The sequence below is a fragment of the Medicago sativa genome, chromosome 6, assembly GCF_051527215.1.
Source record: "Medicago sativa cultivar Bolivia chromosome 6, Bolivia_mono, whole genome shotgun sequence".
Classification (NCBI taxonomy): domain Eukaryota; kingdom Viridiplantae; phylum Streptophyta; class Magnoliopsida; order Fabales; family Fabaceae; genus Medicago; species Medicago sativa.
The window spans coordinates 93,146,115-93,161,916 of record NC_140754.1 but is presented as its reverse complement, the minus strand read 5'-3'; the positions used below and the strand labels follow the sequence as shown (position 1 = coordinate 93,161,916).

Below are 15,802 nucleotides of genomic sequence, written 5' to 3'. Positions count from 1 at the left end.
TCATGACTTATAGTAATGTACTGTAGGTGCAGGCATTGCCATGTTCAACTCTTCTAGAAAAACTGCAACTATTAAAAGTGATACTTAGATCATAATCAAACCTTGCCAATGCCGCATAGCTGCAATGGTCACAATAGATATGTTTGTTCAAATATATATAGTATACAACGCAGTTCTTTTGGGAGAAATGTGTGTACGTTTGCTATGCAATGTGTTGACTGATTGGTTTCAAACCAACAATAACCAATGTGCTGAATGCGTGAAAGCGCGAGATTACTAAATGTATTATATCCAAATCCATAAGAATGACTTAAAATTAAACGTCTAAATTGCTCTTTTCAAACTATGTAAATTTAGTAAGATTCAAATGATACAATTCTTACGACATTCCATCTTATCCCAACCATCCTAGTCATCGTTATTCTTTGCTTGAGGATCATCAAAACTAATGATAACCTGAAAAATCTGCATAACGAACTTTAGTCTTTTTTGTCCGACTTTGAACTCAAAACGCAGCGCAAATCTTCCTCAAGCAGCGAATGGAGATGATCGAGGGATTACAATCCTAGAGAAGTTTGCTCCAATGTTGTATGCATAGTAGTAAAATGAATTTGTAGAAAAATTATCGCCTTCCAAAATCGTCGTTATATAATATGCAGCAGTTCTAAATAGCTGACCCAATGAAACAGCAAATTGACGTATGTAGCTGTATGATTTCCCAGTAGCTATTGCATATCTGTCATACATTTAGAAAACATAAACAATGAGATTAGAAATAATAAATCAAAGATAAAACATAAATTGGCTACTATTGCATACACCAAATACAATCTACAAATTAAAAATAAACTATGCGGACATCACAACAAATTATAAATCGAAACAAACGTAGATTCTCTCAACAAATTTATTCATGTACGATGCAAAAATTCACAATACTAGTTAGAAACACAAACAATGAGATTAAAAATGAAATATAAAACATAAATTCGCTAGTTAGAAACATATTTTTGTTTTGCAGTTGAAAAAGCATGATTGGATCTGAATTAACTAACTAAAGGGTTTAACATACACGGCCAGACGACCAGCTGCATCGCTTGGATATTCTTTGCTATATTCCTTCTGTATTATATGGGGGAAAAATTCTCGTAAACTATATGTTTTGACAAAAACTTAATTAAGTAGTTATGCGTAAACTATTCCTAAAATAAAAGATAAAATAAAGTCAAACTATTTTCATAAGTTGTCAAGCTGTCCAAACTAAATTCGTCAAGGGAAATTTTTTTTAAACATTTCAATTTAAAAAAGAGCCTATAAATAGAAATTGTCTTTGAGAGCTGATGAAGTTGTTTTTCTCGCATCAAACAAGATAAGTATTTGTATCGTCTCCACAGGGATTAGTGCGACATCAAGGATAGTTCAACGTCAATTATCATTCTAAGTTAAAAGAGTGGTTGTTTGGTTGTTTCATTTACAACTAGGCTAACTAATATGCAAAAGTAAAAAGATGAGATTATAAGGTTTGAAACTTGTTAAGAGTAGAGTTCCTTAACCAAGCATCACACATAACCAAATGATCCATACGAATTCTAGCTATATAACCAACATTATCACAATCACTTCGGTTATCGTTTAAACATTCGTGTCCAAATCCCTTAAACGATAACAAAGTCGATTGGATCACTCAATCGACCGTGTCCAAACTCGACTAAGTGTCCAAAAGCATTAAGTTCATGATTAATGGTGACTATCCAAGATCTACAAACTTGTCAAGAGTGATATAACCTATATTGAATATAAATTGCTAGAACCATATTTTGCAAGATAAAAAGGATTACATATTAGCAAGGATCAAGTACCTCTCATCCCAACAAAGGATATTTAGCTACACATCATCATGGAAGCCTTGCAAGGATGGATTGAAAAGGAAGGAACCATTACACCTTGTGATGTCTCAACAAAGGAATGAGAATCCAACTTCCAAAATCACTCTCACTCTATATGCACTAGCCCTATTTCTCTCTCTAAGAATGCTATATAAAATATCTAATGGAATAGTGAATATATATGAAAGAGAAGTAAAAGTGTTATTTAAAGGGGCTGAACTTTTGCACCTACGCTAATAGCAAAATCCACGCTATTAGCGAAGTAGGTCGGCCTATTTGGTGGCCAATGAGATTCGCCACGTTGGTCCTCGGGCCTTGCTTCGCCCAAATTACGCTAATAGCGTGGTTCTCTAGAGCATTTACGCTAATAGCGTAGATCACGCTAATAGCGTATTTCTTCATGACTTCTTCTTGGCTTTCGCTCCGTATACGCTAATAGCGTATCTCTCCGGACCTTGACACTTCATTGAACACGCTAATAGCGTAGAATACGCTATTAGCGCCATTTCTTCAAGCTTGCCGGACAAATTTCCTCGCCATTTTGCACTTTTTCATGATGAATTGGTCTTTGATCTGTCTTGAGGCTTATTCCCGCACAAAAGGATAGAGTAATGATAAGTAAAGCGTAATAAGGCATTTAACGCTTATTTCTCGGCTTTTCCTTCAATTACTTGCAAAGCAAGCAACAAAAAGTGCTTAAAATATAACATGAATTTAACACTTTTATGACACTTATCAAGAGCTTATAAAACAAGCTAAAAACAGCTCTCCCAAATAAATTTGTCAAAAAGAACATTTTCTAAATTCTAAACATTTCAATTTAAAAAACGCAGATATAGAGATTCATAAATTGTTAAGAATTAATCAATTCATAAAACTCTATAAACTAGCCTATTCAATAAAGATTCCTCGTACATTATAAACACTATCATGAGATTTGTTTCTGTCGATGTGTGTCTTTTTAAGTGCCCCTTTTCTTTATTTTTAAGCTCTAGAAAAAGAAAAAAATAATTCAGTAGCAGCTCATAATCATATGGTAAGCAAGCTTATATCCGGTCCTCGTGAGCTTACCTCGTTGGTTGGACAATGCATAAAAATATGCAAGGTCCGAGGTTCAAAACCCGGCCACTACCAAAAAGCAAGCTTATATCCAATGCCTCTTGGAAGTTTAATTAATAATTTATGTCAATTGTAGAATTCAATAGCTAGGTAATCTTAACTTTTCATGTTAGTTATTTTTCTTATTTTCAAATAGAGTGATCTATGTCTATATGGGCATTTCCATTCTCAATAGAAGTTTATCGGCATTCTTTATATCCATTAATATCATTTCAAAAATGTCAATAAATCAGTTTAATCAAACAACACCAAATTCAAATCCAATTTAGAATCAAAGATTCTTATATTAACCGGAGTCAAAACAAAATTTGAGACAATCAAAACCTGTTCTATACATACACCGGTTCAATACCTGTCCAAAGTGGTTTCACTTCAATGATCATCATCAAAATAATTACTCTAATTTTCTATTAAATAGCATTCAACACCATCATCCATTTAATCCCACGAAAGATCATTAAATATGATATTTTACAACAACAAACAAATGAAGACAAATAAGTTTGTACAGAATGAAATAAACTAAAGAACAATCCTTAAATCAGCAAGATTAAGTACTCTTTGCAATAGGATCTTGAAAAACAACAACATAATCGTTAAATCATAGAAAATTAGAGTAATTATTTTGATGATGATACATAGCTTCAAGTGAGAAATTATTACATAGCTTTATTGCCACTTCAATGCTAGAGTAGAGAGTGCTTTCCTAGAAGAACCATGCTCACTTAGTACAGTTTCAGCACCAATACTCAATTCTTTGATTTTCTTCCGAATTCCAAAGCTTTCGTCTCCTTCCATGATTCTCTTTATAGCTTTGGCGACTTCCTCTCGTTTTATTATCCCAGTTTCATCCTCAACCTTTGGCCTTACTGCAACTTTGAGGACATCGATCAGTGAGTAATTTTGCATTCATCCTTTGTTCAGCAAACAATGGCCATGCAATTATCGGCACGCATCGTTAACCACACTCTCCAAAGTTGAACTCCAACCACAATGACTTAAAAAACCACCAATTGATCCATGACCAAGAATCTCCACTTGTGGTGCCCATGATGTAACCACCATTGTTATCAAAAACGCGACTTAAGTCCCAAAATCTGGTTTTTGCGACTTTGCGTAGCTTCAACGACTCAAATCCATAGCAAAGTCCCAAAAACAGCAAAATCCTATCAAAGTCGCACAAAATCGCACAAAATCGTGAAATCCATTCAAAATCGCAGGATTTTGATGGATTTTGAAGGATTTTGTTCATTTTATTTTATAAGGGTCAATTTTTGACCCGGTTCGTAAATTGACCCGATTTGAATCCATGACCCGTTTTATAAATACCCAAAGGGTAAATTTTTTTCGCCTCTTTCACTTCTCCCCACATTTATGTATATGTATTTTGTGGACTTTGAACTTTAGTCATTTATGACTATATGCAATATATAACATATATTTAACATTATTTTTATTTTGATAGAATCCTCGATTTTGATTGCGATTTTATGAGTCTCGACTTTGCTATCCTATATCGATTCTACAAAAGTCCTTGAGTAAAATCCTTCGATTTTGATTGCGATTTTACAAGTCCCGATTTTGCTACTCCCTTTCGACTTGAAGTAAAGTCCCGATTTTGATAACCTTGGTAACCACTAATCCCTTCTCTATTGTTCTTTCGACAAAACCGTTTGGTAAATACTCTAATGGATCATCCTTTTGTCCACTAAAATAAGCAGAACTAGAATGTTTGCTTGGAGCTCTCACAACCCACAAGAATTTGTGACCACTCAATTCTAGACCAAACGCTAACTCATTGAGTTGATCTTGAGAGAGTGTTCTTCCACCACTTCCAAAGGAGACAAAAAGAACAGAATTTGTTGGCTGATTTTCCAGCCACCTTAAACACATTGACATGTTTGCTTCATTATTTGACGCATTCCTAATGATCGGTCCAACCGGATAAACACGAGGTTTCTCTCTATCTTGGAGAACCCTTATGGCTTCCGGTTCCAAATCAGTGAAAGTATTCATAATAACACCGTCAAACAATGATAATTTTTGACACACATCAAGAATAGATTTGTAGGTATCACTTGATCTTTCACAGATAAACGGGTCAGGAAGCTCTTTGGCATGGAAAGGAATAGAAAAACCAGGAGCATTTATTGTTTCATAACTTGATTCTAAGAACTGAGTTGAAGCAGCTTCATCAAGGTTTGGAATAGTGATAAATAAAGAGAATAAAACAGCTCCTGAGGAAAAGAAAAGGTATGATAAAAGGTTGAAATGTTTAGCAACATCATGTGCATCGGTTGAAAACATGCTGAAAACTAAAGCAACTAGGCGAGTTTTTGAAAGGAGTGATTTTACTTCTTCACGAAGAAATGGAATAGAGTGTTTCACTATGAGTTTCATTTGTGTTGCAGGTTCAAGATTATGTGGAAGGTCTTCAATGTTGATTTGGGGAAGAACAATGAAGTTCATGTTTGGTGGAAGAGTGTTCAAGATGGATTGCATGGAAGAAGTTAGTGGACCAAGTGTGGGAATGAGGAATGTGATATGATACTCATTGTGATGTTGGATTAATAGTTTTGCAAACTCAACTTGTGGAATCAAATGGCATAATCCAGGTGAAGGAACCATAGCGGGCCAAAATCGAATTATTTTAGTTAGGGGGCCAAAATCGCAACTTCTTGAAACATAGGGGGCCAAAATTGTCATTAAGCCTTGAATTAATATGAGATGAGCTACGGAAAATAAGATATATTTGTAAGATGGATATCTCCTAAAGATGCTTATATAACATTTTTGTTTTTGTTTTAACTCTCCAATTTGTAGGGGAAGAGACTTTAATAATTTGGAATTCGATTGAAAGATAGGTGAAGTCCGATTAAAAATTGTTTCAAGTAGAATTCAAACTGGGATACAAGCTACCAAACAATTTGTTTTTAAATGATTCGCGTTAACCATTGGAGTGTAATAATTACACAAGACAAGAATGTTTAAAAGCATAGCAATGCAATGCCTTTCATGAATATTTTAAGGAACACAATTGAGCTGCACTATAATGTACTATTATTTTAAGAACTTTGTGACAAGTGATGTAAGCTCATGCGTATGTTATTCTTTCTAGAAGGAAAAATCGCTATCTAGTATCTGGTCATATGAACTTAATGTAATGTAAAATTTTAAAAAGTATATGTCAACATTCATGTTTATTGACATTTATTCATTTAGTCTGTCTTTGAACTACTAAAAGCTTAGAAAGGGTTGGAGGTTGATTTGGCACGCTTCACGTTGGGTAATTTGGAAATGGAAAGGCTATAATTTTCAATAATAGTACCAAGGAGATTGATGAAATGGTGGAGGAAACTAAGGTGTTGTCTTGAAAATGGAGTTTGAGTAGATTAAATATTCCATCTTCTTTATTTTAAGAATGGTGTTAAAACCCAAAAAAGTGTTTATTGTGCTAGCTTCGACATCTAAAAGGTGGGTGTGTTTTTTGTTGGCATTTCATTCTCGTTGGTTTTTCTTTTTCTGCCGCATAGTTACGAAGCCTTTGTAATTTGGTTTTCCGCTAGCTTGCACAGGCTGTGCGAGTGTGGCTTTAATATATATGTTGTTTAAAAAAAAACATTCAATTTAAAAAAAGCCAAATAGATAGAGTACTATAAATTATAAATGATAACTAACCGAGATAATCGATTCATAGAACTCTATAATCAAACCTATTCAACTAAGGTCCCTTGATCATTATAAACACTGTCATGGTATTTGTTTATGTCGATGTGGGGTTTTTCCCCTTTTCTTTCTTCTTTAAGATTTAGAAGAAGAAAACAATAATTCAGCAGCAGCTCATAATCATATGCATATTGTAAGCAAGCTATATCCAATGCCTCTTAGAAGTTGATCTCATAGTTTATGTCAATTGTAGAATTTAATTGCTAGGTAATCTTAACTTCTCATGTTAGTTATTTTTCTTATTTTCAAATAGAATGATCTATGTCTGTATGGGCATTTCCCTTTTCAACAGAGGTTTATTAGCATTCTTTATATCCATTATTATCATTTCAAAAATGATGATAAACCAGTTTAATCAAACAACACCAAATTCAAATCCAATTTGGAATGAAACATTCTTACTTGACCGGAACCAAAACCAAATATGAGACAATCAAAACCAGGTATAAGCATAGACCGGTCCAAAGTGGTTTCTCTTCATCGATCATCATCAAAATAATTACTCTAATTTTCTGTTAAATAGCATTCAACACCATCATTCATTTAATGCCACATTTTTATTTTGGTTTGGTGTTTTATTTTTGGTGCTCGCCAAATTTGTTCATATTAAAATTAGTCTCTAAATATATTTTTTATTCCTTATTTTGAGAGAATATACAATTGTATATTCCACATTATTATAGGGACAATTTAAATACGACTAAATTTTTCAAGAAGTAAAACAGATTGTCCTTGGGTGCATTTAGTTCTTGGTACCTTTGTTCTTATCTCTCTATTAATCGTTCATTCTTTCTCATCTAAATAATTTATTTTAATCATTTCATCATCATTCTTTATCATCCGAATATTTTATTTTGATCATTCAACCATCATTCTTTCTCATCTAAAATGAACTAAAGACACCAATAACACCAAAGACTAATTACACCCAAGTATTCTCCATTGATATCCATGCTCATATGCACATATCTTGGACCTAGTTATCGTTCAAAAATAACTCAAAAAGAGTGGGAATTTCGAATGTGTAATTAATTATTTAAGTAATAGTGATAACAATGTTATGCTTTAGATGCCTATAAAAATTATTTCTTATGGCTTAAGAGTAATGTATTGTAGGTGCTGGTATTGCCATGTTAAACCATTATAGAAAAACTAAATCTTAGTTCATAATCAAACCTCGCCAATATCGCATAGCTGCAATTGTCACAATAGACGTTCGTTCGAATATATATAGTATCAGTACAATACAATACAACACAGTTCTCTTTGGAGAAACATGTGTATGTTTGCTATGCAAGGTGTTGACTGATTAGTTGCAAACCAACGACAACCAATGTGCTGAGTGTGTAAAAGCGCGAGATTACTAAATGTATTCTATCAAAATCCATAAGAATGACTTCAAATTAAACGTCTAAATTGCTCTTTTCAAACTATGCAAATTTAATAAGAATCAAATAATACAATTCTTAACAACATTCCCTTTTATCTAAACCATCTTAGTCATCATTATTCTTTGCTCTAGGATCAATAAAACCGATGACAACCTGAAAAATCTGCATCAACGAACTTTAGTCTTTCTTGTCTGGCTTTGAACTCGAAATGCAGCGCTAATTTTCCTCCAGCAGCGAATGGAAATGATGGAGGGGATTACAATCCAAGAGAAATTTGCTCCAATGTAGTATGCATAGTAGTAAAATGAATTTGTAGAAAAATTATCGCCTTCCAAAATCGCCGTTATATAATATGCAGCAGTTCCATATAGCTGACCCAATGAAACGGCAAATTGAAGTATGTAGCTGTATGATTTCCCAGTAGCTATTGCATATCTGTCGTACATTTAGAAAACACAAACAGTGAGATTAAAAATGAAAAATCAACCAAGATAAAACATAAATTCGCTGGTAATAATACATATATTAAATACTTATGCAAAGTGTAGCTGGAAAATAAACAACACAGACATTACAACAAACTATAAATCATAACAAACTAGTTAGAAAAACAAATAATAAGATTAAAATGAAAAATAAATCTAAAGTTTATGCATCATATCATTAGGATATGTTTGGTTTGCAGTTTCAAAAGTATGCTCGGATTGTTTAACTTACACTGCCAGTAGACTAGCCGGGCCCTCCAAAACTGCCGTCAGTCCTTCAACGGCAACTACCGCAGTATCCCTTGCTACATACCTTGAATCTCCTTTGCTATATTCCTTCCCTATAATAATATTAAGGGAATAACTCGTAAACTATCTGTTTTGAGAAACAACTTAATTAAACGCTTATAGTAGAAGTGCTTATGTATAAACTATTCTTATAATAAAAGTTTAAATGAAGTCAAACTGTTTACATAAGTTATCATGGTAGCTTATAGAAATAAGCTAAAAACAGCTTAAGGACATGTCATTAGTGGTTTTCATATATGCTCTCCCAAGCAGTTTCAGAAATGCTTATGGCAGTAGATATGCTCAAATAAACCAATCCAAACCGGCCCTATAACTGTAAACTCCTCGACAGGAACTTCAAATTCTAACAATGTTGTATCTGTGTTCAATGTCAAATAACAAATAAAAATAACTTACAAACTTCAGCAAGGTAGAAGCCAGTATTATCCTTGAAAAACTCTGGTGCAAAAACGAAGTAACCCTCAAGAATGAGGTGTGTGAGGCCAGTGAATGCCCACCAGAATATTAGCAGCCTATCAACTTTTGTTTTCTTGAGGCGTCCTGCCAAATTTCACAGTCAAGTAAACAAAATCAGAAAATCGAAATTCATTTCAGGATGGCCGAAATTCAAATAGTAATGATAGCGGAAAGCCAAAAGAAAAAGCCTAATCCTAGAAAGAGACAATGTACATCAAATTCATATAGCTTTGAAGCGCACAAGCTACTACTACAAGTGTGGATTATGGCATTGAGTCTGGTATTGTTCTAAGCAACAATATTCATTTGAAATTAATCACGTATTGTCAACAAGAAAAATGTACAACATTATGGTTTTTTTTTTAATAGCAAATGTTAATAATTAGTGGTTAGATTAGTTTTTCTCCTTTATCAGATTTCACCTGTGACCTCCAACTCCTTATCCCTTAGCTCAAACCAGTTGAGCCACCCCCCTCCCAATATAACATTACGGTTACTAAGTAGGACATTGAATAGGTCCAAAAAATGTAGTAATCTCGCTTGGATTGTAAATTATCATACCATAGTGTTCATAATCATAAAACCATTTATTAATTTCAGCCACATTTTATATTTCCAACCAACACAAAACAACGAAGGAACACATTTCATAACATTACAATTCATAGACTAATCATCAATTCATCTGTTTCACCCCTCAAAATGCGAAACCCGCATTCACACATTCGGGACATTGGTTGGCGGTTCGATCAAGATCTGACAGTTAAAATTCAAACTCAACTTTTTAAATTGTTAAATTAAAATTAAAATCTTTTTGTTTTTGATGATCTTGACAGAGCAGCCATGGATGTTACCAATGCCTGAATGCGAGATTCCCTAACTGCAGGGAATCCGAATTCGTAACACAATGGAGGCTTCATAAACCACATTTAATCACAATTTTGTCAATCATCAACCATCATAACCGCAACCACAATTTAAAACCTAGATTTCTACATTAACAAAGCTAAAAAAATTGAAACTGACCCACATAGGTCTTATAATGAAAAAACGGATCTTTCTATGATAAATGAACAAATTAAGCTAATGAGTCAATTATTCAATAACAAAAACCAATCCAATTGAACTTTTTTTCCTTCCTTCTTATTGAAATATCTCAAACTAAGTTGAATTTTGGACCCACAAAGCTTTTATAATGAAAAAATGGATCTTTATGCGATAAATGAACAAATTAAGCTAATGGGTCAATGATTCAATAACAAAATCAACGTAATTGAACTTTTTTTTAACTTCCATGTTATTGAAAAAATCTCAAATTAAGTTGAATTTTAGTGTATATACCTGAGAAGAACCATGTGAGTGCAAAGAGGATGACAAAGAAGGAACCATAGACAGAAAGAATGTTGGATTGAGAGAGGAAACAAGGAACATAGCCAGGAAGATGTAGGTCTTTTGGAACATAGGGATGAGGATGAACAGAACCACTTTGTGACGTTTGAGATCCCTCCATGTTTTTCTTCGATCTGAAACAATGCTGTTGTTTGTTTGTGTTTGTTTGACTCTTCTTGAGTTGGACTATATAAGAGTGTTGGATCTTATAATCACTTGAGCGTTTTTCTTTTTGAGGAAATAATTGAAGTGTTTTGATTGGTGGGTTTATGAGACTTTTTTGGAAAAGGTGAGTTGGCAGATCAGATCATGATGTGATGCTATTTGTTTTGCTTGGTGTATTTATGCTAACTGTCCCAACATACTTTCATAGTTTGAAATATAAAGCGAAATTCTTGTTAAGCAGTTCGTTCATTTAATGATGTATGTGGTACATATTATGGACCACATACATCATTAAATGAATGAACCTAAAAAGAAATTTTGCTCATATTTTGAAACGGAGGGAGTAGGAGTGTTATTGTCGACTTAAAATTCTCTACATCTATGATCGTTTCCATTTCTTTTATTTAAAGAGATAAAATCACAAAAAAAGTTAAAAGAAGTATAAAATAATTAGGGTCAAATGCATCTAAAGGTCCTTTAAGTTTTTCGTTTTTCTCAAAGTGATTCTTTAAGTTTCAAAAGTCCCAAACAAGTCCTTTTAGTTTTTGAATCGTTTCAAACAAGTCATTTTTAGAGGATGATGGTGATGATTCCGTATGATAGCAACAAAAAGCATTATCCACCATCCGTCATACCTAAAAAGATGACTAATTTTAAGTGGGTGTTCGGAGCTGATTTGGTACCAAAGATGAGTTCAAGGAAGCAATTACCAACTATGCTATCTATAATAGGACTTTGTTTGAAACGATTCAAAAACTAAAAAAAAAACTTGTTTGGGACTTTGAAACTTAAAGGACCACTTTGGGAAAAACGAAAAACTTAAAGGACCTTTAAATGCATTTGACCAATAATTAATGATGATGATACACATTTAGTGGTAGGATCCACTATTTATTTTATACGTTTGTCTCTCTTCAAATTGTTTACTCCATTTATTTTGTGAAATGAAAAGGGTCTTTGGTTGCAATGGACACTCTCTTTCTAACAATTTTCTAACACTCACTCTTTTATTGAATGAAATCGGTGTGAATACCACACATAGAAAATGAATCCTCGTATAAAGTGGTGAGACTCAATTGAATTTCACTCAATAGAAGAGTGAGTGTTGAAGAGTGTTAAAAGAGAGTATTCATAGTATTTCTCTTATCCCACAAATGAGTTTCATTCAATAGAAGAGTGAGTGTTGAAGAGAGTGTTAAAAGTAATTATTCATAGTATTTCTCTTGTCGCACAATAATACTCACTCCGTCTCATTCTCATTTTAATCGAGCAAATAATCATTTTTATCTTTCAATGTGAAACAAGTAATTATAATAAGAAAAATGTTAACTAGTGCTCATGCATGTCCAAAGGGTTAAGAAAACAAATCAAATTGGTTGAAAATGAGTGTTAAATCAAATTGATTCAATTTTAATTTTTTATTTTGAATCCAAATCAAACATAGATAGTATCTAAACTATGAAAAATTTGTCAATTTAGTCGGCGTTTTTAAGATGATGTGGACTAAATTGATAAAATTTCATATAATTAATTTAGGGATTAAATTGATACATTTTATATAATTTAAATAATAAATTAGAAAGATAAGTGATAATTGAAAGATTAGATTGGTAGTTTATTTCAAATATTGACGAAGAACTCAAAAATTGAAGAAATGCGATAGAGGAATGATGTATGAGAAAAATACTTATTTGGTCATCAATAGTATATATATAAAGTAAGGTTTTTTATGTCACGTGTCACACTTCCACATTCATTCTCAATATTTTTATTATTTTTTCTATTTTTAAAAATCAATATTTTATTTAACATAAATATCTCAACAAACTTTTGATCTTATGCACTCAATATTTTCTTTAAATTTTTATTGAATTTCTAATATTTTATGTAGGAGAAATATCTCAACAAACTACACATCAATCAATCAATCAATCAATAGTATATATATAAAGTAAGGTTTTCTAGGTCACGTGTCACTTCCACATTCATTTTCAATATTTTTATTATTTTTTCTATTTTTAAAAATCAATATTTAATTTAACATAAATATGTCAACAAACTTTTGATCTTATGCACTCAGTATTTTCTTTAAATTTTTATTGAATTTCTAATATTTTATGTAGCGAAATATCTCAAGAAACTACACATAACACTTTCAACAATATTTACATATATGATCTTATTTTATGATTAAAAGACTCCAATTTTTTATTTTTTAGGAAAAGAAGCTTCAATTAGTTATTACTAATATTTTAACACTATATCATTCAATTAGTTTTTATGTTTGAAGAAAAAAAAAGGTTCGATTTGTTTTTTTTATTATAAAAAAAGGGTTCGATTAGTTATTATGTTATCTTTTACCAAAGCATATTCTAATGCAAACCTTCTTTTCATCTAACATTTTTCCTTCTTTAGGATTGTCAAACACCAATTTTATTATTTCTCATACATATACTTATATATATATATATATATATATATATATATATATATATCAATCGATTTTTCTCTCATACGTACGGGCCACAAAAGGAACCCATGACCACATGTTTAAAGGGACCCAAAACTCTTACCACTTGGACTAATTCATTATTGATTTTGTTACACTTTTTATTCTTGCATTGGACATTCATCTCATCATTTATATTTATTTTTATGATATTATTATAATTTTAAATTTAAATAAATTCAATCTAATATAGTGACACGTGTATTCGTGCACACAAACTTATAAAACTTATTTAATATCTAACCCGGCAACGCCGGGTCTCTAAACTAGTAAATTTAAATAAAATGGATTTGGGCATACACGCGTAAGTGGAAGAAAAAAATTAAAGAAAGATAATTTGAATAATTAAATAATAACCCCTCTCGTCTTACAATAAATGTCCTCTTTACTATTTTTCTTTGTCTCAAATTGTTCGGGAATCGGTTAGAGCGTAAATCCCGTGGAGACATGTGGACCCAAAACCCTCAAGACAAGACATTACGACACGAGCAAGCACTCTAGTTCCGGTGCACACCACCACAAGGTGAAGCTTGCCCCTACGCTTCTTGCACCGTACAAGCCGTACATGTGGCCTCCAACGGCTCCTTGACGAGGCGCCACATTTCACGGAAGCCGTTAGTGTAACACCCACAACGTGGCTTTCGATATCCCGCCGGTTGGATACGAAAGGTTCCGCCGATTGGAGCGGGCACTATCCATAAGGATGACCCCACGTTAATAAGAGGAACCGAATCACATCGGAATGAGAGGGATCCGGGAGGCCGTGTAGGTATGGGGCTACATGGTTGAAGGAAGACTTATAAGAATTGTTAGGTACTACCCATATCAACAAGATGCATCTTCTTTTCGGTAGCTCATTCCATAAGAACTCCACGCTTAAGCGTGCTTGACTTGGAGTAGTCTTATGATGGGTGACCTACCGGAAGTTTCCCGTAAGCATGCGAGTGAGGACAAAGCATGCCGAAAAGACTCGTGTTGATTTGTGGGGTTAGTCGGCAATCCTAAAAAGCACCGGGATGTTACAAATGGTATCGAGCGAGACCTCTCCCAAGACGGTGTGGTTCGGGGACGAACCATGCGGAAGCTGGTGGGCATGTAACACCCACAACGTGGCTTTCGATATCCCGCCAGTTGGATACGAAAGGTTCCCGCCGATTGGAGCGGGCACTATCCGTAAGGATGACCCCACGTTAATAAGAGGAACCGAATCACATCGGAATGAGAGGGATCCGGAGGCCGTGTAGGTATGGGGCTACATGGTTGAAGGAAGACTTATAAGAATTGTTAGGTACTACCCATATCAACAAGATGCATCTTCTTTTCGTAGCTCATTCCATAAGAACTCCACAGCTTAAGCGTGCTTCGACTTGGAGTAGTCTTATGATGGGTGACCTACCGGGAAGTTTCCGTAAGCATGCGAGTGAGGACAAAGCATGCCGAAAATGAAGGTGAGAAAAAACACAAGAAGGGGTTGAATTGTGTTTTAGAAAAATTCTTCGTTTCTCCTAAAAACCGAACACACGATCGAAGCTAATTGAGACAGCCTTCGAAGTGATAATCGAATCTAAATGCACGGAATAAAACAGAGAGAGAGAAGAAGAACGACACAAAGCAATTATACCGGTTCCTTCCACAATCCGGAAGTAGTCCGGTCCCCTCGCACTTCCAAGGAGATTTCACTATGAGTAATATCGATTACAAATGCTCAAGCACACAAGCAAGAGACTTCCAATGCTCAAGCACACAAGCAAGAGACTTCCAATGCTCAAGCACACAAGCAAGAGACTTCCTTTGCTCAAGAACACAATCAAGAGACTTCCCGCTCAAGCACAACCGCAAGAGACTTCCTAACTAAACAAAATTACACAGAAAATTGTTTAAGGTTGAACACTTGATATACAATCAGAGGTGCTCACAATACAAATCGATACAGACTCAATGGACTTAAGAATTTCTAAGATATGACTTTGAGACACGTAAATTCTAAGTGAATGCGTAACAATTTCAGCAGAGGTTTGGTACTTGTGAAAATCTTGTGAGTCTTTCGTTCAGCGTTCTTGCATTACCAATTCTCTAGGTCTTCACTCCTTTATATAGAGGTGTGAGAGAGACGTTGTGAAATTGCCAAAGACACCAAAGAGTCGTTGTTGAAGCTTGATCTTTCACCAATAATCTTTTGCACGATTTGGCCGTTGTCCTATGAAGAACAAATTTGAAATCCATTCCTTATCCAAAGGAACATCTATGCAGCGAAACCGTATTCCGGAGCCGTTTTCTTGTCCCGTAGCGCGACACAAAACAGAGTAGTGGAGAACGTGGTTGTACAATTCGTACAAAGTACAATGTCAACGCTTTCGTCCAAATTGC

General features: G+C 33.9%; 1 protein-coding gene and 1 pseudogene across 2 annotated transcripts; both read right to left on the bottom strand.

Annotated features, from left to right (window-relative positions):
* Nucleotides 1-3,384: 3,384 nt before the first annotated feature.
* On the bottom strand, nucleotides 3,385-5,980 carry LOC146918310 (hydroquinone glucosyltransferase-like; annotated as a pseudogene). Its single transcript, XR_015016153.1, has 2 exons — nucleotides 4,648-5,980; nucleotides 3,385-4,071 (listed from the first exon to the last, which is right to left on the bottom strand). The product of XR_015016153.1 is annotated as a hydroquinone glucosyltransferase-like (transcript).
* Nucleotides 5,981-8,091: 2,111 nt separating this feature from the next.
* Nucleotides 8,092-10,925, bottom strand: HYD1 (C-8,7 sterol isomerase). The gene is made up of 4 exons (XM_085719958.1): nucleotides 10,714-10,925; nucleotides 9,313-9,456; nucleotides 8,840-8,948; nucleotides 8,092-8,557 (listed from the first exon to the last, which is right to left on the bottom strand). Exons 1-4 carry the CDS (start codon nucleotides 10,880-10,882, stop codon nucleotides 8,290-8,292), a joined length of 690 nt encoding a protein of 229 aa, XP_085576084.1. The 5' UTR covers nucleotides 10,883-10,925; the 3' UTR covers nucleotides 8,092-8,289.
* Nucleotides 10,926-15,802: the final 4,877 nt, after the last annotated feature.

Excerpts from the sequence above, each read along its gene's own strand:
- HYD1 (XM_085719958.1), bottom strand. The coding sequence starts at position 10,882 with ATGGAGGGATCTCAAACGTCACAAAGTGGTTCTGTTCATCCTCATCCC. Across the intron at positions 9,457-10,713 it reads ACTCACATGGTTCTTCTCAG|GACGCCTCAAGAAAACAAAA; the intron begins GTATATACACTA and ends GAAATTTGGCAG. Across the intron at positions 8,558-8,839 it reads CCGGCTAGTCTACTGGCAGT|ATATGCAATAGCTACTGGGA; the intron begins GTAAGTTAAACA and ends AATGTACGACAG.